Below are 24345 nucleotides of genomic sequence, written 5' to 3'. Positions count from 1 at the left end.
AACCCCAGAATTTTGTGTGCCAAATGTATTAAATAAAACAATCTTTATTTAGTTATGTAATTAAAACCCTAATTAAACTTTTTGAAAAACGAATATTTTTAAATTTCTTACAAAAAAATCCCTTAATTAACACAAATCGTTAAGCGAACTTTTAATCATAAAAATTATTTTATTTAAAAAGTAATTAAATTCATATGTGGCAAGTTTATTTCATCCACATTAACATATTTAGAATATCATAAAAATGAATCAACATATTTAAAAGTCTATAAAAAATCATACCGAACAATGTCAAAACATGAAATGGGATTAGCTGGTTGCCTGTGGATAATACTTCTGATATAATACTAATGAAATCCACAAAAGCAGTGAACATTGTGGTAAAATAAATTAACAATAAAAAAGTGGGGTGATGAAACTTTGAAAACCATTAAAATCAAATGGTTGCTAAAATATAACAAATACGAGACAAAATAAAATACTTGAAAATACATAAAAGGCGATTTTTATGTGGATTCTAAAGAAAAAAAAACAAACACACACTCACGCCACTTTAAAAAATAAAAAGTCCATTTTTAGAAAGAGTGGAACTGCGGCAAGCGATAGTAATGCCAGATTATAAAAATCTTCTGGAAAGCTAAAGCACCTCAATGACTAGGCAAGAGACTGAATGGCTTGGCCATAAATAAGACTTTAGAATACACTACAGACTAGACTATACAGTAAACTATAGAAAAAATTATAGACTAGACTAAAGAAAAAACTACAGACTAGACTATAGAAAATACTATTTACTAGACTGTAGAATAGACTAAAGACTAGACTATCGACATGACTATAGACTAGACTATAGACTAGACTTTAGATTAGACTATAGACTAGACTATAGACCAGACTTTAGACTAGACTATAGACCAGACTTTAGACTAGACTATAGACTAGACTATAAACTAGACTATAGACTACAACATAGGCTAGACTATAGATTAGACTACAAACTAGGATATAAACTAGACTATAGACTAGACTATAGACTAGACTATAGACTAGACTATAGACTAGACTATAGACTAGACTATAGACTAGACTATAGACTAGACTATAGACTAGACTATAGACTAGACTATAGACTAGACTATAGACTAGACTATAGACTAGACTATAGACTAGACTATAGACTAGACTATAGACTAGACTATAGACTAGACTATAGACTAGACTATAGACTAGACTATAGACTAGACTATAGACTAGACTATAGACTAGACTATAGACTAGACTATAGACTAGACTATAGACTAGACTATAGACTAGACTATAGACTAGACTATAGACTAGACTATAGACTAGACTATAGACTAGACTATAGACTAGACTATAGACTAGACTATAGACTAGACTATAGACTAGACTATAGACTAGACTATAGACTAGACTATAGACTAGACTATAGACTAGACTATAGACTAGACTATAGACTAGACTATAGACTAGACTATAGACTAGACTATAGACTAGACTATAGACTAAACTATAGACTAGACTATAGACTAGACTATAGACTAGACTATAGACTAGACTATAGACTAGACTATAGACTAGACTATAGACTAGACTATAGACTAGACTATAGACTAGACTATAGACTAGACTATAGACTAGACTATAGACTAGACTATAGACTAGACTATAGACTAGACTATAGACTAGACTATAGACTAGACTATAGACTAGACTATAGACTAGACTATAGACTAGACTATAGACTAGACTATAGACTAGACTATAGACTAGACTATAGACTAGACTATAGACTAGACTATAGACTAGACTATAGACTAGACTATAGACTAGACTATAGACTAGACTATAGACTAGACTATAGACTAGACTATAGACTAGACTATAGACTAGACTATAGACTAGACTATAGACTAGACTATAGACTAGACTATAGACTAGACTATAGACTAGACTATAGACTAGACTATAGACTAGACTACTATAGACTAGACTATAGACTAGACTATAGACTAGACTATAGACTAGACTATAGACTAGACTATAGACTAGACTATAGACTAGACTATAGACTAGACTATAGACTAGACTATAGACTAGACTATAGACTAGACTATAGACTAGACTATAGACTAGACTATAGACTAGACTATAGACTAGACTAGACTATAGACTAGACTATAGACTAGACTATAGACTAGACTATAGACTAGACTATAGACTAGACTATAGACTAGACTATAGACTAGACTATAGACTAGACTATAGACTAGACTATAGACTAGACTATAGACTAGACTATAGACTAGACTATAGACTAGACTATAGACTAGACTATAGACTAGACTATAGACTAGACTATAGACTAGACTATAGACTAGACTATAGACTAGACTATAGACTAGACTATAGACTAGACTATAGACTAGACTATAGACTAGACTATAGACTAGACTATAGACTAGACTATAGACTAGACTATAGACTAGACTATATATAGACTAGACTATAGACTAGACTATAGACTAGACTATAGACTAGACTATAGACTAGACTATAGACTAGACTATAGACTAGACTATAGACTAGACTATAGACTAGACTATAGACTAGACTATAGACTAGACTATAGACTAGACAATAGACTTGACTATAGACTAGACTGTATAAGGGTCCCCCGCCCTCCCAAAAAAAAAACTTGTGCTGGATCCGCGGCTGAACTTGACTGTAGACTAAACTTAGACTAGCAACAAAAAAAATCTGGCAACATTTCTAACCCCTAATACCTTAAGTATATCACCGTTATAATCTCAATTCTCAAACCTTTAACACCAAATTAACACAAAAACAATAGAAAAAATACATTAAGATTAAAAAAGTCAAACAACAGGGTTGCAATTTCAATTTTATATTCACATACAAAGATAAAAACAAAAGAAGGATTAAGAACACACACATAGACAAAAAGAACAGCAATAATTTTTATTGTTAAATAAAACTTAGAGAATAAAAAACTGAAAAAATATATGAGTGAATTCAAAGGACATATAAATACACTGCGCATAAAATAAATCCTTATGTTTTGTACAAATAAATCCCCACACTTGTCAAAATATAATTGCCGGATTTCCGTTGTTTTTTTTTATTTTTTGAAATTTTCCTTATTTTGCATAAATTCTACTACATTAATTTGTTAAATGGTAATATTTCTCTCTTTTTCATATAAAGTCCTGCAACAATGTCCTTGATATTAAACGAAATACATAATAATTTATTATAAATGTGCGTAATTCAGCATGTGTAACACGTTTTACTTAAATACTTCGTGTATATTCAAATAAAAAAAATAAAAAATGAATAAAATAGATTTGTTGGGCCAAAGAAAACGTGCATCAAATTACATGACCGTTTATTTTAAGTTTCTTTCAGTATTATCCTTATTTTTTTTTTTTTTGGTTCTGTAATGTAACTGACCATTTAGGTCTTTAATATGGTATAAGAATGAGGGAGTTTATTAAAGTTGTAAGTCGCCCTCTTGGAGTTTATATACAAAATAAGAAATGAAAACAACATGACACCTTAAGTAAACTTTGTACAGCTGTAGAACTTGAACTTTAAGACTTGATGGTTGATAGGAAGACAATTACAGTGATGGAAATAATTGTAAGGATAATATGAACAATATGGTGAATAATATTCTTAAAACGATCTATGTTCCATATAAAGCGATAATAATTTTCTAAATTATATTCTCACATTTTTAACAAATATTTCTCAAACTATTTATTTTAATCATTAGAGATTTTGCATTCAATCTTTATATTAAAATTAACAAAATATCAAGTTACTTATGTTTTCAATAATTTTCCTTTTTTTTAAATGGAAGGCGTAGTGTACTTACTATTAGTATCAGTACCGTTACAAACTATAAATTGGTATTTATAGGGCTGAACAACTTTTTTCTTTTATAAATACATCAATTTTAGGGTGATTCAAATAATAGAATTCACATGAAAACTAAAATACGAAAACAAAATATTTAAGTTTTTTATAAAGATTTACACTGTTTCCATTAACAAATCTTTAAAAAGGAAAAAACACAGATAAAGACGGTTGCATTTTTAAAAATAATTGATCGAACTGAAGCACTTAACGGTTAGCGAATTTGATCATGTAAATAATTGCATAAAAAAATATTTTAATATTTTGCGGATTGAAAATAAAAACACCCGGCTTTAAAACATAAAATTGCTACATTGACGAAAGAAATAACCTAAAAGAGATTTAACTATTACGACCAAAATAAAACGGTCTTATTATGAGTCATAATGGTTGATCCTTATTATAACAACCGTGGATCGTTGGATATGTAGATCACTCCGCGGTCTTATTTGTGCTTGTAAGACAAAACTGTATCTATGAACTTTTTAAAACAATCATCAATTGTTGGGTAATGGGTTGTACTTCCATAACCACTTACATTTCAATGACTACCACCTATCGTTTGCATTATTTAGATGTTCTCTTGTAATGACTCTGGTATAAACTGATATAGAAGTTCTTTATTTTTGACTTTGTCATTTAGTTTGCACATTTTATTTGATTGTGTTTTAATAATTTGTATGTGACGCGCAATAAAATAACTAAGCAGTGGTGCAGTGAATAGAGCACTGTACCTGTATCTAGCGGACTCTTTTTAGTTTGCACAAAAATTAAAAGAACTTACTAAACAACTTATTTGTAAAAGAAATTGCAAGTACTTCTTTAACTCTCTATTTGTAAGCGGGCGTGGAAGTACACTTTTTCAATGCTGAATTGTAACGAATGAACGATCTTTTTGGATTTAGACCTAAAAAACCCGATTTTGCAATTTTAAAGTTATTATATTTGGGGTACAGTTTTTATTGACGAATCGTAAGAAATATATAAAGTCTAGTAATATGGCTTTATTGAATTATTAATCAGAAATATAACATTTACCCGATACTACCATTATGTTAAAAGACGAAGTGATTCGCGAATTAAGGAGTTTGCTTATCTTTTAAAGTTTTTACTTCAAAGTAAGTGTTGAATGAGTCAAATGTTTGGATCTATAATGAATATAGCTGCTTTTATGTTAGGATTTGTTTGATAAAACCCTTGCCATTGTAAAACGGACGTCAGAAGAATACATGCGAATCTTAATTTAGGATTTTATAAGAGTTCCCTACCTGACAAAGTTAACAGTTGTGTCAATTAAATTATTTAAATAGATCGTTTGTAAATGGCTTGAAATGGGATCGATCTCACCAGTACTTTGGCGATCGAATCTTGTTCATTGTTATCGTTATTACCTCAAGAGCTACTACTTTAGGAAAGATTGCTGCTTGCTCGTGAATATTCGCGATAATATCACAAACAATTATATTTGAAGAAAAAGAAATGAGAAATTTGTTTTATGATTAATTTATAACAATATTATTTTTCAATTACTTATTGCTTATGATCTTACTAAATTATGAGAAATTGTGTAGTTTTCTCCGACGAATTTCGTTAAACTTTTGCCCAGCATGTGCGTGATTTGACTAACAATTATAGTTTTCTTCCTCTCTACTATTTTCAACAGAACTCAGTTCACACGTTTCTTTATTTTCAACGATTTACTTCAATTCAAACACCGCGTGAACTTACACAAAAATATTTTCAACCCTGAAAAATCCACAAGTCCACTAAACTATATCAAAATATATGTATGTACAACAAACTATACAGGGATGTAAGAATTTACTCGTTTAGCAATTGAAAAGTATAAAGTTAACAACAATTTGTGCCATAACATGACATTAAATCAAAGTTCTTGACATTTTGGCGAGGGCACACTCTGTAACAAATTTCTTATTACAACACTGTTTTACAAGAAAATACATAGAATATGTTGAAGAAAACCATCGTTAGTTTTTAACTTTGGAAAAATCTATTTTCCCAAAAAAAAAAAAAAAAAAAAACAGACTACTTTCTCTAAAAACAGCAATTGTTTTCAAATAGTTTTTTTTTTTTTTTGTAACAAAGTTCTATATATGGAAGTATATAATTGTACATAATATGTATGAGATTTGTAATATTTTTTTTTTGCAACTGTTTCTATGCGATAATTTGCTCTACTGCTTTTTAATAACTGGGTGTGGTTGCTTGCTATTTGTTTGACTTGGTTTGGTTTCAATTCATTTCATTTGATTTGTTTGGGTTTGGTTGGTTATACTGTGAATGGATCTCAATTTACAATGTTTTTTTTTATTTATTTACAAGACAGAATGTGTGTATCTGTTTTTAGTGGATAATTTTATAATGCCTTAATCATCTTATTGACACGCTGTTTATGGAATGATTTACTATATAACAATTATGGTTTGAGTTACATACGATATGAATGTCGTATATCGTTGGAAACTGTGTCGTGTGTTAGTATTATGAATATTTGATGGGTTTATTTGTGAATTTTATACATGACTGTTTTTTCTAGAGGATTAAACATTTCATATGGAAATTAGATAAATATATAAAAGGAATTTCAGGAATTTTTTTAATGAAATTTTTTTGTCGTTGGGGGAAAATAGATTGGTAGGAGAAAAAATTTTTTGCGAAGTATTTAAACTATAACAAAATGAGAAGTTGGAGATGTTTAAAAGCTAGTTACAAAAATAAATAAATAAATTAAAATAGATTGTAAGCTTATTGCAAAGGTTGGATAAGTCACTAAAACCATACAATGTAAAATAATATAAGAAGTTTTATGAGTCTCTTATTTAGCAAATTGGTTGAACTTATCTATGTTACAGCACTAAGCTTTTTTTGTTAGGACCCCTTCATGCTTTTAACAAATGGACGGACGGACAGACGAACGGAAGGACGGACATGACTACATAGAACTTTAAAGTTTAAACAAATAAAAATGCGACTTTAAATTTTAAAACCTTTATTAGAAATATTTAACATTTTCTCAAATATATTTGTTTATATATTTGCGTAATTGAAAATTTTTAAATTTGTTTCGTTAACTTTAAAATTTGCAAATTTTGCTAAAATTGTTACTCTCAATATATATCCTCTTTTAAAAACATTTTCCTCATTGTGCCCTGTCTTTTAAAATTCCTAACATTTCAACCCTTTTTTTCTGTATTTATATAATTTACTAAACTCCTGCTTCTTTTTACATCATGATTTATGCCTTAAAGAGGCTCTAAAAAATTCAAAACAAAAAAACACAATATTTATTTCACTATAAGTGTGTAAAACAAACCAGCAAATAAAATAAAACATGACAGTGCTTTCAAAGTAAAAGGACATACCAGCTAAAAACTCAGCAGTATTCTGACTTTAGAACAAAAAATACAAACATGTTTGCTTCCCTTTAAAGGATTTAAAGCGAGAAGGGTTCGTTCGTTACAACTAATATGATTAAAAATTTACCAGTTGTCATTGAAATCTATACAAATACTAAAGAACAAAATCATATACAGAATTGGTAACTAGAAGAGCATTAGACAATTGTAGAAATTTAAGTTTTTTAAATTGACTGAATGTTATACTCACTTTTAGCAAAAAAATTGGAGCAACTGCATTAGTTTTTGTGTAGCCAATGCTTGTGATCATCTTCGATCAAACCTTAAATCATTTAAACCAGAACTTTGGACAGATGCTCTCGCCAACTATTGAAGGATAAGATCACTTTTGGAACTGTATATAAGTCTGATGCTGTCAACAGAATTTTAAACATTTGTAACGTGTTCTAACAAAATACAACACGTTTTACACGTTCCAGTGAAAAGATTTGCAGTTAAGTTCTAGCTCAATAATCTTTGTTTATAAAGATTTGCAATTTCGAAGCCGATCTAGAGACAACATCAAACGATAAATTTGATTATTTTCTCTTTAAGAAGTTTCATACGTGAGAATTATTGAGTCTAACAATACTTAAAAGAAAAACTCAGCCGATAAGTTCTACCTCACTAATCCGTGTTTAATAAGTTCCCCAAACCAGAATCCGTTCTAGCGATAATATCAAATGCTAATTTTGAATCTTTAGATGTTTCATACGACAGAGTTATTGGTTAAATTGTTCATTAAATAGACAATTTCTAAAGAAGAAAAGATCTGCCAATAAGATCTAGCTCACTAATCTCTGTTTATAAAACTCCACAATTCCGAAACCGCTTCGACATCAAACGATAAGTTTCTTTCTTTTCTCTTCTAGAGAGTTCATCCGAGTAAATCATTTCATTTTGTAGTTGCAATTCGCAAGAAAAGTACTTTTCACTAAAAATCTAATGTTTTACCATAATTTTACCAAAAAATTTCATAATTTTATCAAACTTTTAACAAAAATCAGATGTTTTTCTCAATTTCATGATTTTTAACTAAAATACAAATTTCACCAAAAATGCACTATAGTTCTAATTTTTCTCTAAAAATTATATTTTTCTCTAAAAATTATATTTTTCACTAAAAATTATATTTTTCACTAAAAATTATATTTTTCACTAAAAATTATATTTTTTTACTAAAAATCAAATTTTTCGCTAAAAAATTTATTTTCACTAAAAAAATCTATTTTCACTCAAAATTAAATTTTTCACTTTAATTTCTTTTAAAAATTAAATTTTTTCCTTAACATCATGATTTGTCACTAAAAGACGATTTTAACTAAAATTCAAATTTTTCATTAAAAATCCAATGTTTTACTAAAAATTAAATCTTTTATTCTAATACCAAATTTTCACTAAAAATCCAATATTTCAATGAATTTTTATTAAAAATCCAATTTTTCCTATGTCACTAAAAGCCGGTTGTCAGATCTTACAACGTTGTCAGTAAAATGTTCAGAAAATGTCTAATAATCGTCTGAACTTGCAATTTTTCTTTTGCAACCTTTTCAGAAAAAGCATTACCGAAAATATTGCAAGAAAAAATATGTAAATTAACAGTATTATTAAACATTTTCTGCACATTTTACTGCCAAAGTTGTACGATCTAACAACCGTGTATACATAGCATAAAAGATTCTATTTTATAACAAATTACGAAAATTTCACTATATGATTCACTAAAAGAAAAGAAAGACAATTTTTGTAATCAAAATTGAGGAAAAATTTATTTTGCTCGCTTTCTTGTCTTCTTTAGCTATTTTAGTAAGTTTGACTGTCAACACCCTCATATACTACTTATTACTATCATATATGACATTTTCCCTTTAGTAATGTTTTGACAATTTTTAGCACATTTGTCATTAAATATTAGCTCTCTGAATGGCAATACATTCCAAACATGATGTTTTTTTTTTTCAATTTTCTAATTTAATCATAAATTATGACTTTGGCACGTGTAGCAGACACAACCATCCGACCATCCGCACATTTAAGAGCAATTGAAAAACAAACCCAAAGCCCACAATTGTTTTAAAAAAATTATTTTTGGACGACCATAATACTACACAATTAAATTTCATATTAGGGGTTAAATTAAACTCACACTAATATTTTTGGAAAATACATACAAATGTACCCTTTATTATCTGTTTCGTAAATACTTTTGAGTAGGGTTAGGGGTAGAAGAAGTAATATTGAAAATAGAAATCTATTTTAAATTCAAATTGTTTAATAGTATTTTTTTTCTTTAAATGTCAAATTTGAAAATGTTCACACTTTGTTGTTAGTTTAAACAAGAAAAAAAATTAAGAAATTTTTAGGGTCTTAGCATAAATTCCTCATCAATAATAAATTGTAAAGAGTTTTTAAATGATTATCAATTAAAATTTATGTAATAAAAAGAATGTCACTGTCAAAAACCACAAACCAAATGAAAAGAAAAATGTACTGAATGCTTTAGATTAGATGCTAAATGTGCTAACTTAGGTTTTGTTGTATTTGTTTAGAAAAATTGTAATTTTAAAAAAAATTATTAAAAAAATAACTTTACAACATATCTTTGGTTTTCATAAAATGTATATTCCCTGAAAAATATTTTTAAGAGTATTTGTAACACCAACATCACGTTACACAACTTTTTATATCTTTGTAAGTTTTGTTTTAAAAACATTATTAAATTTATAATTTGTTTATAAATTTCCTATAAGTAGTCACGAATTTGTTTCCATTTACCCTTAAAACAATGTAATTGAACCAATATTATTACTATTATTATTTTTTTAAAGAAAAAAACACTTTTTAATTAATAGAACATGTAAAATGTAATTGAACTAAAAATTTAACAATTGTTAAAAATAATTACATTATTACATTGTTCATGCTATTAAAACTAATTGATGTATTCAATTTCATGTTGGAGATTATTTAAATGAGTTTTATTTTTTTTTTTATAATAAACCAAAAATGGTATAAATAAAAGTTTTACTCACGAATCTATAATTTAATATAATTTGCATGCCATTTTTGGTATGTTGAAAAAAAATGCAATTTATGTAATTAACAAAAATTTTGTTGTATATTTCTTTGTTATTGGCCATGAATGAGATGAATGATAGAAATATGCAACATTGTTGTTATTGTTGAAAAGGAAATGTAAATGTAAAATGTGCTTTTCATAACAGATTTCATTCAATCTTCACAATTAGAAAAATAAAAGACCTGAAATCGTCGATCTCTTCCTCAAGACTTTTTGAGAGGACAGATTTTAAAACATTCATCAGGAACTCTTTATAGCCTAGACCATAGAATAGACTAGAGTACAAATTAGACTCTAGACTATACTATATATATTAGACTAGATTAAATTGTAGACTAGACCATAGATTATAGTATAGACTAGACTCAATATTAGACTATAGACTAGACTATAGACTAGACTATAGACCAGACTATACACTATGGTCTAATTCATATCATTAGACTCAGACTAGACCATAGAATATAGACTAGACTCTAGATTAGACTATGGACAAGCGCATACACTATACTGTAAACTGGACTTTGGATTATAGCATAGACTAGATCATAGACTAGACTACAGACTAGACTATAGACTAGACTATAGACTAGACTATAGACTAGACTATAGACTAGACTATAGACTAGACTATAGACTAGACTATAGACTAGACTATAGACTAGACTATAGACTAGACTATAGACTAGACTATAGACTAGACTATAGACTAGACTATAGACTAGACTATAGACTAGACTATAGACTAGACTATAGACTAGACTATAGACTAGACTATAGACTAGACTATAGACTAAACTATGCACTAGTCTAGAGACCAGAATATAGACTAGGTTTTAGGCTACCTAGTCTATTTTTAAGTCCAAAGTTTTATTTAGCTAAACTTTGTATTAAATTTTGAGTTTTCTTGAACAACATTTCAGTTTAAATTTTCTTTCAACTTTTTCCCAACTAATAACTAATATTTTCAAAATAACCATGCAAATCCATTATATACGAATATACAAGTTTAAAAAAGTTCACTGCACTATATATTGTTTTTAATAACAATATTTATTTTAAAAATGTTTTAGTTTAAAAAAAAAACCTCAAATAAATAATTTAAAATTTTTATCTGGCATATAAAATAACATAATTGTATTCAGCAGTACAGATGGTTTGTGGTTGTATATAAACCATAATTATTAGTTGTTTATTAAACAATTTAAAAATATAAAAAATAAAACACAACATAACATAACTGGCGCCATACATATTTATTTAACTTAATTTTTAGCCATTGAAGCAAACAATGTTTGCATACGAAATTAGTTGGGCACGTTATTGATATGGGACCCAAAAAAAAAAAAAAATGGGGAAAATTAATTAAATAATCATTAAATTTATGCATAGAAACTTAATGGGCGAATTTTTGTACATGTGAGTAAAAGAAAAACTCCTTTTGTTTAAGTTTATTAAATGAAAAAACTTTATGTTTTATAATAAGACAAGGTCATATAAAGTCTTTTGTTACAATTAATGGAAAAAGTATTTGTGCAATTGTATAAGAAAAAAAGGCAATTTAAAACTAATTTTTTTAAAGTAGGTGCAACAGTTTTTCTTATTTTCTAAATTTATTAAGCAGTCCTCGCATATGGCTGTTAAATAAACCTGCTTAAAGCTTTAACAAACCAATTACTAAAGTCTACAATTATTTTATTTGCTTCTTTGCTTTTTAAACATTGCCATACAGCCACCCATAAATCTTTTTGTTAATTGTGTAAAAAAATGGTAAAAAAAATTACATAAAATTATTTTCTCTTAATAATTACTTTTTTGGTCAATTTCATATAAACGAGTAAATATTAAATGTCTAAACAATTATTGGCTAAAAACTGGAAATCGAAAGTGATTAATGGTTAAATATTTTACCCAACAGCTGCAGCATCAGCAACGAGATAAACAGACTGACAGACGGTGTGACAGACAGACAGACAGACAGACAGAAAAACTTTAAACTGTTGAAAACATTAAAAAAAAAAGAGTAAAACTTAAAAAACTAGTCAATCAAATAAAATCAATAATAATTGATTTTTTAAACAAAATATAGCAAACAACATAATTTATACAAAAACTTGTTGGACAAATAATTGTAAGCAGAAATAATTAAAAAAATGAGTAAAAGACAAATTGTTTAAACTAAAGAAAAGTAAATTGAGTAAAAGTGTAGTAAAGTCCAAGCAAAAACTTTCAGTGCCTGGTAATGGGTTAAAATGCACAAAACGTACAGTTTTTATATCTTAACGGAGAAGCTTTCTAATGAATAAGAAAGTATTTATTTAACACATTATTAATAAGACGTTATTTAAGTACTTTTTTGTAATCAGAACGATATGTTGTAGTTATTGAAAAGTATGTTAATGGGACAGTGGTTACATTTGCCAGTATTTATTTAACACATTATTAACAAGACGTTATTAAAGTACTTCTATGTAATCAGAATGATAAGTAGTAGTCATTAAAAAGTATGTTAATAGGACAGTGGCTACATTTACCAGCCATTACCAAGTTTTTGATGGGGTATTTGTAATTTTGATTACTCAATACTTCTATTAAAAATCCCAGCAAAAATAAAACGAAGTACTTCTAAAATAATAACATTTATCACCAATTCAAAAGTAGCACTAAGTGACTTAGATAACCTTCTGTGGAAGTGTTATTTATTGACTTCCAAAGAAGTCAATTCATTCCAAATTTAATGTATATTTTTTGTACTGAAAAGTTTTTGATTAACACGTCGATGTAAATGACGGCTATACGTCTTATAACTTCTAAAAATAGGACATAAAAATTACTTCCAGAGTATGACTTCAGATGTAGTGAATTTGGAACTTGGATTTAAAAAGGACACCTCCTTATGACAAGCCCTTGATCAAATCACTTCTTCAGATCTTTTTCATTACTTCCATGGAGTAAATTCTACTTCTTCTCTATTTCGCTCCTTTGGAAGTTTTATTTTTGCTGGGAATTATTTTTATGTAATCGTTACTATTCAATGTTTTTTGTAACTTAAATCGACGTTTAAAAATTCTCCTTTTTTTAAAAATCTTTTTTTTTCTCAATTTATAAAATAATTAAATTTGTCATGGCGCTAAAAAATATAACTCTGAAAGTAATCAATGGTACACTATTCTGTTAAACAGTTAAAATGATCACTAACTCTAATAATTTGTCTTTTTTATTTAGATATCAAATCATTATTATTTAGCAAAGTTTGGCTAAATGACCAACCAAACCATTATTTCATATCTTCAAATGTAAAAATTAATAAAAAAAGTCTGCTATTATATTTGAAATTATATAAAAGTCATTTACTAAACTTTTAATGATCATTTAATAGCATTTTAAATGTTATTTAATAAATATTAAATGTATTTATAATAAAGTCGAGTTTTTTACAATAAATGACAACTGTTGTCATGAGTTGTATTTTTTATTATTCAAAAACAAATTTTAATATTGTCAAATATTGTTATGATTATTACTGGCTGCAGACGTGATGTGTAAAAATAATTTGCTTTTGATTTAAAGAAAGATGAAAAAAATGTTTTTAAATGTTACACATATTTTAAAAGAAGTTTTTTTACAGGCGTATAAATCGTTATCTTATAGAGCAAAGTGTCTATGTTACTTCTCCAGTATGGAAGAGGTCAGACAGAAAACTAGTCTGTTAAAAGGAATTGATAATTTTAAAAAGAATTGATAATTTTAAGATGATTACAGATTATACTTTAAGTCTATTCAACGTGTAAAATGTTTATATGATCTTATTACTTAGAAAAACCTGAAACGTTAGTTATAAAAAAACATAATTTTGCGAATAACATATGTTTCCTATGAACAGTAACAATTCGTCACTAAAAGCTGTGATACACGGTTGTCAGATCTTACAACGTTGTCAGTAAAAAGGGCAGAAAATTTCATATGAACGGTTTTGAGTTCTTACAATGTATGAAGTTACAAATTTTTCTTTTGCAAACTTTTCGGAAAAAGCAAGACAAAATTTGCACATTTTACTGCCAACGTTGTAAGATCTGACAACCATGTATTCATAGTATTACTTTTAAAGGCCATCAGGTCGATAACTGTTGCTTCTTGGTTTTCTTAAAGCAATACTTTGCATTAACCGAGACTTATGTTTCAAAATAAATTAACTTTACCTCTTATGATCGTCATTTTCCATTTTTTTAGAAGATGATACTCTTAATGCGGGCCTTAGTATCTAGGTTTCGATTTTTTTATTTTTAACTATAATTCAGACATTGATTGACTCAAACTGCAAAAGTGTAAGAAAAAGAGAAGGGGTTCGTAAGGAAGCCATATATCTATGAAGTTGTTAAAAATAAATAAAAATGATTTCTTTTCAAGGTAACAAAATATAATTGTCGAATTAACAATTGAAGTCGTATCGTTGTAGCATTGTATGTCTTAAAAGTTTTTTCAAATATAGTTTTGAAACAAAAACAAATCAATAATAGAAACATATGACATACTACGTTACAACCATACAACACTAATTATGAAATGTACAATTGTTCTTAAACCATTTTGAAAAATAAAATATAATTTGAATTTTGTTCTTTTTTAATGTGATATCAACTAAATTTTTAACTCTCCCATAGAGAGAGTTGTATACATATGTATTTCTCCCGTGTTTGTCGTTTTTTAGCGAAATCAATTTAAATATATAAGATAAAAGTTGTTACAATTCGAAATCGATATTTTGTTTTATCACTAGTGTTTAAGTTTAAATGACTCAAGGGATATGGTAAAGCGAAAACTTAAGAAGACCCTTTATTAAAGGGATATTTCGTTTAAAATTAAAAATGTTTACAATTAGAATAAATTAAATTTGTTATAGCTGTTTTCAAAACCTTTCGATACAGTTGTTACAATTGTATAACCTACTTTTCAATTCAGTGTAATATGTAAATATTTAAAAAAAAACTTGTAACGTTTTCTATAATCAAAATATAAATAATTTAAAGACTTTCTAGAATATGCATGAATTTACTTACTACCAACAGCCTTGAGCTCAGCGCATTATTACTGTTGAAAATATATATACAAATCGAAAAAAAGAAAGCAACTCAACACCCTCATTACTGCCACCATATGTCAACTGACACAGTACAAGTCAGTTCGTTTAAAAACATACAATTCCCCTAAAGATGTTTGATATGACAAGAAGGGTGACTTTTTCGTTTCGCTTAATATACCATTTCAAATTGTTGTAATTTTTTTCTTCGATTTATTTTTATTTTCCACACATTTGTGGAAGTGCATATGAGGAATGACACAGACCACAAATAAAAAAGAAAAAATATTATTTAATATTCATCAAACATAAATAATAAGCGATCATATTTGACACCTCTCTTATGAGTTTTATATGTAAAAAAGACTCGTAAAAGTAACAACAACAAGAAGGAAAAAATATCAATTTCATAACGTATAAAAAAATACTTGTACTTGAACATGTGTGATGAGTTGTAGGAATACGGTCTTGGTGTATAATGATGACGCTCTTTCCCTAAGACGTTTACAAAGTTTTGAAATTAAATATTCAAAAAATATGAAAATGAATATTTGTTTACAATTTATGAAATTTATACTTTACTGTCAAGCGAATGGTTTTGGTAGTGAAGAGAGAGAGATGGGGGCGGGGAGTTTTCAAGAGCAATATTTATTTTTAAGATAATAAATAATAATGAAAGAAAATAAAACATAATGTTATAAAAAGAAATTAAATAAAAATGAAATGTGACATAAACGATGAAATAAATAAATGCAAAAATGATTGACAAGTGTTAAAATTTAATAAGTTTATGATGAAACCTAATAAAATAAATAAATTTATATAAACTTAACAATAATTGAAAAAGACTTAAATATGGAAATAAAACACATAATGATATTTTTTTAGTACGAAAAAGTAACTAAAAAAATAAAAAAAAAATATTTTACAAATTTTCAGATCCCGTTAGAAATATAAAAAAAATATTAAGAAAAAGAAAAACTAAAACAAAAAAACTTTAAAAATGTTTAATTAAATTAAAAGAAAAAAATTTAAAAAAAAAAACAAAAATTTAAACAACAAAACCATCAAAATGTCTAACGATATTTTAAATGATACTCTAAACTCCCGTATTACTTCCGCCACCACCACCAACAACAACAGCTCCAATGACTTTCTTAATGATAACTCCAAAGTTGAAGTTATTGTTATGAGTAAATCCGATAAAACCTTAACAAAAAATATAGATGCCAAAGATGAATCCCTAAGAAAACGCACCTCCCTTATCATAGTACCCCAAAAGGATTCACCCGATGATGATTACACCGTTAACATAACACACAACATGAGTTCTTCCACCATAGACAATGAAAACTGTAATGAACTTATAACCGATGAAGAGAAAACACTAGAGAAATCATGTTCTAAATCTTTAGAATCTTCTATATGTTCAAATCACTCTTGCACCGATGAAGAGGATTTAAATGAACATAAAAATCTTAATGTAAAAAAATCAAATAATCGTAATTCTATGGCTAGTGTGGATAGTTGTGTATCGCGCTCAAATAGTTCGGCTACCACTAACTCTTCTAATACTTCTTCAAAATCCAGCTCTTCGGGAGATGATGTTATACTCGATGACGATTATCAAGATTTAGAAAATGGTAATATTATCGATGATTTGGAATCGGAGAGAAAAAATTGTGTTTCGAATGCCTCATCCTGTATAGATGACTATTCACTGAGGCAGAAATATGAAAATTATGTTAATGCTAAAACACAAGATGCCGTAAATGGTGGTAATTCCACTGATGCCGATGAGGGTAATATTGATGATGGTGAGGAGGAGGACGACGATGATGATGAGGAAGATGATGATGAACATGCGAAAGTTGTGGTGCGTGAGCATAATGAGAGTTTAGATGATGTGGATGCTCAACCACGTAGTTTACCACCATGTGATGCTTTGTTAAGTCCTCAAGAGGCTCCCATGGGTAGACGCTATGCTGAAGTAGCTCAATTTAAGGGTAACAAACGGTAAGTTTATTTATTTGTTTTGTAATTTAACAAAAGAATGTATTTTTTTTTTTTTTTTTTTTTTTTTTGTAAATAATACTTATATTGTGAAAAAATTTATTTTTTGAACATTAATGAGTGCTTTTATAGAGAATTTAAAAAGGGTAATAATAAGTCTTTTAAACAAAGTTTCAATGCATTATATATAGAACAGTATACTACTGACTAACTTATCAATATTTCATTTAGAATGCATGTTTATTTTTACTCCTAATAACTCCTACTTAGAAAATGTCGATCCACAGTATCACAGTAATTTGCGTTAAAGTCAATTATGGACGATTCTCATAAAATTTCGTAGATCACCTTATATGGGGGAGTAGGGTTAATTATGGACCGACCGATCCTCCTCAAATTCGGTAGATATATTCATGTTCGTAAGCAACTTACTCGTATGAAATTTCAGCGCTTAAATTGTATTTTGAAGCCAGTAATGGACGTTAAAGTCATATGGAGAAGTATGGTCAATTATGAACCGATCCTCATAAAATTTGGTAGAGAGAATTTTGTTCTTATTTATGTTGAATGTCATCGCCTTCTTAAAACAGTTACGATTGTTAAAGTTGTTTTTCAGACTTTCACTTGTATTAGGGGCTATACGAAAACATGGACTGATATTGCCCATTAATAATAGGGAATATTTGTGTAACCCTCTAACTCTTTCCGTTTCGACTCTGTCGTACTTTCAACAGACAGACGGACGATCGGACAGACATGCCTGGATCGCCTTAAAATTAAATAAGGACCCAGAATATATATACTTTTGTGCTTCTATGAACAATATTTCGATGTGTTACAATTTGTAACTTACAAACGGAATGAGTAAAAAAAAGTACCCAAACACAATTTTTACCTGTTTATTTCCAAAAGAGGCCGAATTTGAAAAAAAAAGTACCAGACACCTGTCCGATTTTTTTACTGTACACCACTATAGTCTGGAGAATATTGTGCTTATGTTTGTATCATCCATTTGTATCATCCATTCGGCTCAGAATCACTTTTTGAGTCGATTAAGATATGTCCATCCGTCCGTCCGTCTGTCTGTGTGTTCACGTAAACTTTGTGCTCACTCTACCGCTCACAAGTTTCAAGATAATTTGATGTAATTTAGAACATACTATTTTTTTTGCTTTAAGGAAAATGTTTGAAATCGGTTCATTATTTCGCCTAGCCCCCAAACAACCGTGACCCTTGAATGAGGCCTTTGGGCTCACAATTAAGTAAAATGTTCTATTAAGTTAACAAAAGTCGGTAGAACTTAATTTTATAGAACTTTAAATGACATTACCGATTTTTGTAACGGTCGTCATTTAACCCATATAATTTCCACTTCAGAAAATGATTTGAAGGTCAAAATTCACTTATAAACACTAATAACACGATTAAATTCTACATAAACTTTCAAGTAGACGTAAATTCCTCTACCAACATTTATAAGGATAGGGCCATATTTACCCCTACACCCTTATGAGCCTCTCTTTTTGTCAACAAAAAGTATAAATATTCCGAAATAAAGTTAAAAAACAAATCAAATGTTTTTTATTTTAAAAAATAATCCACATACTGACTGGTGTATCATATGATCGGTCAAGCCCTACTATACATTCATACTTGATTTTTAAAAGAACGACGTTAAACTTTAAACTGATTTTGTATATTTTATAGTTCAGGTGATATGAGGTTACCGAATTTACCTGTTTTTTGCCTTGATATTCATGAATTTTACAAAATCAGATCCCTTGACACCTCGATATAAATTTCGGATACTAAATTCTTTATATAAATTATATTTCCAAGTATATATATGAAATTATTTTCTAAGTAAAGTTTTTGCTAAAATATAATCAAAATGGCAATGAACTCATTAACATTTTGCTCTTTAACATAACAAAGGATAAACGCCTCTCCCTGCAAAACAATTTCGATTTAAACCCTTTTATCTCCTTTTAGACCCTTGCAACATTTTAATTATTAATAATTTAATTAAATGTTTAAAACGAAAAGACAACAGCAAAAATTCCACGAACACATACCACACTTTTAACAAACAAGGCAAAAAAACACCATTTAGAACATGAAGCAACTAAACACAACATGTTTAACATTTCTTACATGGCTAATTGACATGGCTGATACAATATAGGCCACTTTGTAATGTAACTAGAGTGAAAAATAAAACTTTGTTAGAAAACTTTAAATGTGTTTCTTTAAAGAGAAATACTACAATGACAATATTAATGATGTTAAATTAAATGAAAAAAATATATATGTATAATAATAATGAAATAATTGTAATGGAATCTACAATAAACCGTAGTACATACATATGTATGTAGGAAAATAAACTTTTACGTTTAATTAATGTAGTGAAGCTTTAGAGAAAGACGATTACAGGAAAAGAAAGAAAACCAGAAAAACCAAGTGATGTGAATGCTGAAGAGATATCACATAAATGGGGGAGTTGAATATTTTTTTTAATTGTAAGGGTGGTTTTGTGGAGGTTTTCTATGGTTAAATGTTGTAAATGGTAATGGGGGTTTTTGTGTTTTTCTTGTGATAACACGGAAACTGTATTATAATTATTTAACAAAATACGTGTCTTAAACTTTATTTGGGGCAACAAGTTGTATGTAATATGGTTTCCTTTTTTGAAATTTTTGTGTAATTTTTATTTTATTTTACTTCTGCTGAATATTTACATGTTTTTAACCTTAAATTATGTCGCATTTATACAGTGTTTTTTAGGTCTATTTTTTGCTTTAAGTATTAATAAGATTTTTTCTGTTATTGTTAGATAATGGTGGGAATTTAGGGGTGATTAAAGTGAGATCAATAAAAAGTATACAAATGTAATTAGATTACAATTTTATTTTCATTTCATTGTATTTTTAATCACACTCAGATATGGATTCATTTTGAGAACTAGAGTTTATAATCTCGACTGTTTTCTTGACTAAGGACCATACCATGAGCTACAGAAAAAAACTATAGATAATAACCTATATTGACTGTAAAAAATAACCGTAACTAGACTATATTATTGACTATAGACTACACTATAGTTTTGGCTTCAGACTAGACTATAGTCTTGAGTATAGACTAGACTATAGTCTTGACTATAGACAAGACTATAGTCTTGACTATAAACTAGACTATAGTCTTGACTATAGACTAGACTATAGTATTGACTATAGACTAGACTATAGTATTGACTATAGACTAGACTATAGTCTTGACTATAGACTAGACTATAGTCTTGACTATAGACTAGACTATAGTCTTGACTATAGACTAGACTATAGTCTTGACTATAGACTAGACTATAGTCTTGACTATAGACTAGACTATAGTCTTTACTATAGACTAGACTATAGTCTTGACTATAGACATGGTTATAGTCTTGACTATTGACTAGACAATAGCATTGGCTATACACTAGAATATAGTCTTGACTATAGACCAAAATAACGTCTGGGCAATTTAACTAGAATATACTTTTGACTATATAGCAGACTCTGGATGCGAATAGAACCCAAACTATAGACTCGAATATACTCAAGACTATAAACCAGTCTACAGTATAAAATTTACCATAATTTTGACTATTTTAACATGTGATCTGAACTATGACCTCTTTATTATTTCGATTTTAGACATGACTGTACTCAGTATTTGACATTATTGACAAGATAATTGAATACTTTTTGTAAAACTATTTTCTTATATTTTTTACAAAATGTTCTACTCAAATAATTTAAAAACTTTTTTATTTATAAACAAAAACAATAATTTATAAGTTCTCTCCTTTTCACAGCCACGTGGTAGAGTTCACACATTCTACTTTCAAAAAAATTGTCCACAAAATTGTTAAAATGAAAAAAAAATCTTTTTTCTCATTTTATGGTAAAAATTTTGAAATTCATAAATTTATTTTTAAAAAGGGACAGCGTGTGCTATACACACCCATAAAAAATATCTAGCTGAAGGTCATTGATTCTTACACAAATTGAATTTTACGAAATGTGTCATGAAAAAAAACTTTAAAATATTGGGCGATTATTGGAAATTATGAAAGAAAGATTTGTTAAGAATTATAGGTGGCATTAGAAAAAAATATATATGAAATGACTTTTTAAAAATAACCACAAAGTTATTAAGAAAACATAAAACGTTCTAAAATGTAAAAAAAAAAATTTTTTTTAAATTTGTGAACATTATGACAATATAAAGGGATGAATTGGATAAATAACGATCAAATTGCAGGCAAGTCTACATGGTTGTAACTTTAAATGCATTACAATCAGTGAAGGTTTTTATATACAAATTTTCCCATCGTTTAATCATTTATCAGAATATTAAGCAACATTTTATTGTGAATTACAAAAAACATAAAAATTTCAATTTGTTTTCTAAAAGAAACTAATTCAAATATCTATTTACTTATTTTCTTTAGACTAATGCAATGAAAATAGAAAAATAAAATAACATACAAAAATGCAATAACAACCATAAATAATATTATTTTGCAGTTCATAAAAATAAATATGTAAACTTGTCTAACACATTTACAAGTTTTTTAAAAAAAGGCATCCCGTCTCATAAAAATTCTTAAACATACTTAATTTTTGTATAAATTTGTTGTTTTTTTTTTTCATTAGAAAAAAACATTTTATAATGATTATTTTGTTTGTTTATTTGTTGTAAATTTTATGAATTTTACGCCAACAAGTTGTTTAAAGAAAAAAATTTTATTTTATTTTTATGCATCAGATGTGACCCACATTTGTTGCATATTTTTTGTTGTTGTTGTACGCCTCTGCGTGTTGTACAGTTTATTGTTTTTATTTTATTTTTTTACTTCGATTTTCTTTTTATTACCCTATGTATGAAAATATTTTCATATACCTTTGTATTACCGGAATATAAATAGAACCAATAAATTAAATTTTGAATCGAATACAGAATGCTACAGAAGTCTATAGTCTAGTGTATAGTCTAGTCTATAGTCTAGTCTATAGTCTAGTCTATAGTCTAGTCTATAGTCTATTCTATAGTCTAGTCTATAGTCTAGTCTATAGTCTAGTCTATAGTCTAGTCTATAGTCTAGTCTATAGTCTAGTCTATAGTCTAGTCTATAGTCTAGTCTATAGTCTAGTCTATAGTCCAGTCTATAGGCTAGTCATTTGTCGCTGGTGTAAGGTATTATATAGTCGGATTACTACTCGTTTTTTCGGATATGAAAGGCGTTAAGATTTTATTTGAAATAAATGATTTTTTGCGTTATTACAATATTTTTCTTAATATAATTTATGATTTCTGTCATAATTTTGTTATTACAACCAAATCCTCTAAAATATTTATGTCTGTTGTTTGTTGTTTTTGTTGCTATTTTTGTGGATCACATGTCAAGTTTATAATTTGTGACATATTTCAATTTGACATTTAAACTTCAATTTAATCGAGAGCAAAACAGACTTTCATATGATTAATGGTGTTTTTAGACGAATTTTGTATATATTTTTTATGTTAGGGGTGATTTCTCTAAATCAAAAATGTTTTTCTTTTGAGATAAACATAAAAAATAATATATGACTGTTTGTATCAGATAAACGAGTTTTTTCTTTATAAGTTAAATGTCATAAAGTTTATAAGAAATCATTAATTTGGTATTAAATCAAAATCTAATCAATGACAATGAATTGGAGATTTTTCTTGCAATTTGTAAAATTGTTTTTTTTTTTAATGTACTATTTTGAATTAACATTATTAAAAGTAACATAAATACTAAAGATTACACAGTTATTTGATGAACAAATTTCCAAATTGTTAAATAATCCCAAAAATACAATTTATTACAACATTCATTGTTAATAGTGCACCATATAAATTAGTATATGTATTTACTAGAAGAAAATACATAACAATTTGTGTCGTCGCACTTTATTATATCATAATTTACAAAAAATTTTACAACCTGTAATTATAGTGAACATAAAACTAGGAAGTTGTACTAATTTTTTCATGTTTTTTTTTTTTTTGTTTTTAATTTTCAAATTCATAAAAAACCAATAAAAACCTCATTTAAACAACTTCAGCAAACATTCCCTCACGAAGACTTGCAACTTAGCAGCAGCAGCCATTCATTCAGTCAGCAAGTTAATTAAAAGTTTATTTTTTTTTTAAATATTAAAAAAAACTAAAATAAACTGTATTTCTTTAAGCATAAAAATAAATTTTATAGTTTTATAAATACCGAACATAGAAAAAACACAAATTTATAGAAATGAAAATAAAAAAAACTAATAATGCATTTAATAAAATGCAAAATCTATAGAAATTTTTTTTAAATCCCCTTTAAAGCTCATAAAAATAACATAAATGTTTAAAATGCTTATTTTTGGTATTCAATGGAAAAATTTAATACTAAGAAAATTGTTTTACACTATAATGGCTCATAAATACATGTGCAGTCATTTACTATGCCAATAAACCGCAAATTGTATTTAATTTTCTTTTTCTTTCAGTGTAGTTTAAAAAAAAATTATAGAATAAAAAATGTATAAAAAATGCATCAAGAAACATGGCAGACATTAAGTTGGAATGAAAATATTGTAAAATATGTGACCGACCACTTAATGCACTATAAAGAGTAGATAGATAGATAGATAGATAGATAGATAGATAGATAGATAGATAGATAGATAGATAGATAGATAGATAGATAGATAGATAGATAGATAGATAGATAGATAGAT

General features: G+C 27.6%; 2 protein-coding genes across 7 annotated transcripts in view; one reads left to right on the top strand and one right to left on the bottom strand.

Annotated features, from left to right (window-relative positions):
* The window catches only part of LOC111685044 (protein vreteno), a 125851-nt gene that overhangs the window by 6192 nt on the left and 95314 nt on the right, over window positions 1-24345 (bottom strand). Inside the window, exon 11 of one of the 3 annotated variants that reach the window (XM_046946860.1) lies at window positions 14658-14773. The exons of the other annotated variants lie outside the window; for them this stretch is intronic. The gene's annotated coding sequence lies outside the window, so the exon portion shown is untranslated. The remainder of the gene's footprint in view (window positions 1-14657; window positions 14774-24345) is intronic. 3 annotated transcript variants of the gene reach the window in all.
* The window catches only part of LOC111679282 (protein sprint), a 290124-nt gene that overhangs the window by 183785 nt on the left and 81994 nt on the right, over window positions 1-24345 (top strand). The window contains exon 1 of one of the 4 annotated variants that reach the window (XM_023440823.2): window positions 16481-17551. The exons of the other annotated variants lie outside the window; for them this stretch is intronic. Within the exon in view, the coding sequence (XP_023296591.2) occupies window positions 16608-17551 (944 nt within the window). The 5' untranslated portion in view covers window positions 16481-16607. Of the gene's footprint in view, window positions 1-16480; window positions 17552-24345 lie in introns of those variants that run through there. 4 annotated transcript variants of the gene reach the window in all.

Source organism: Lucilia cuprina, chromosome 3 (genome assembly GCF_022045245.1).
Source record: "Lucilia cuprina isolate Lc7/37 chromosome 3, ASM2204524v1, whole genome shotgun sequence".
NCBI lineage: Eukaryota > Metazoa > Arthropoda > Insecta > Diptera > Calliphoridae > Lucilia > Lucilia cuprina.
This window is presented reverse-complemented; position numbering and strand designations above follow the sequence as displayed.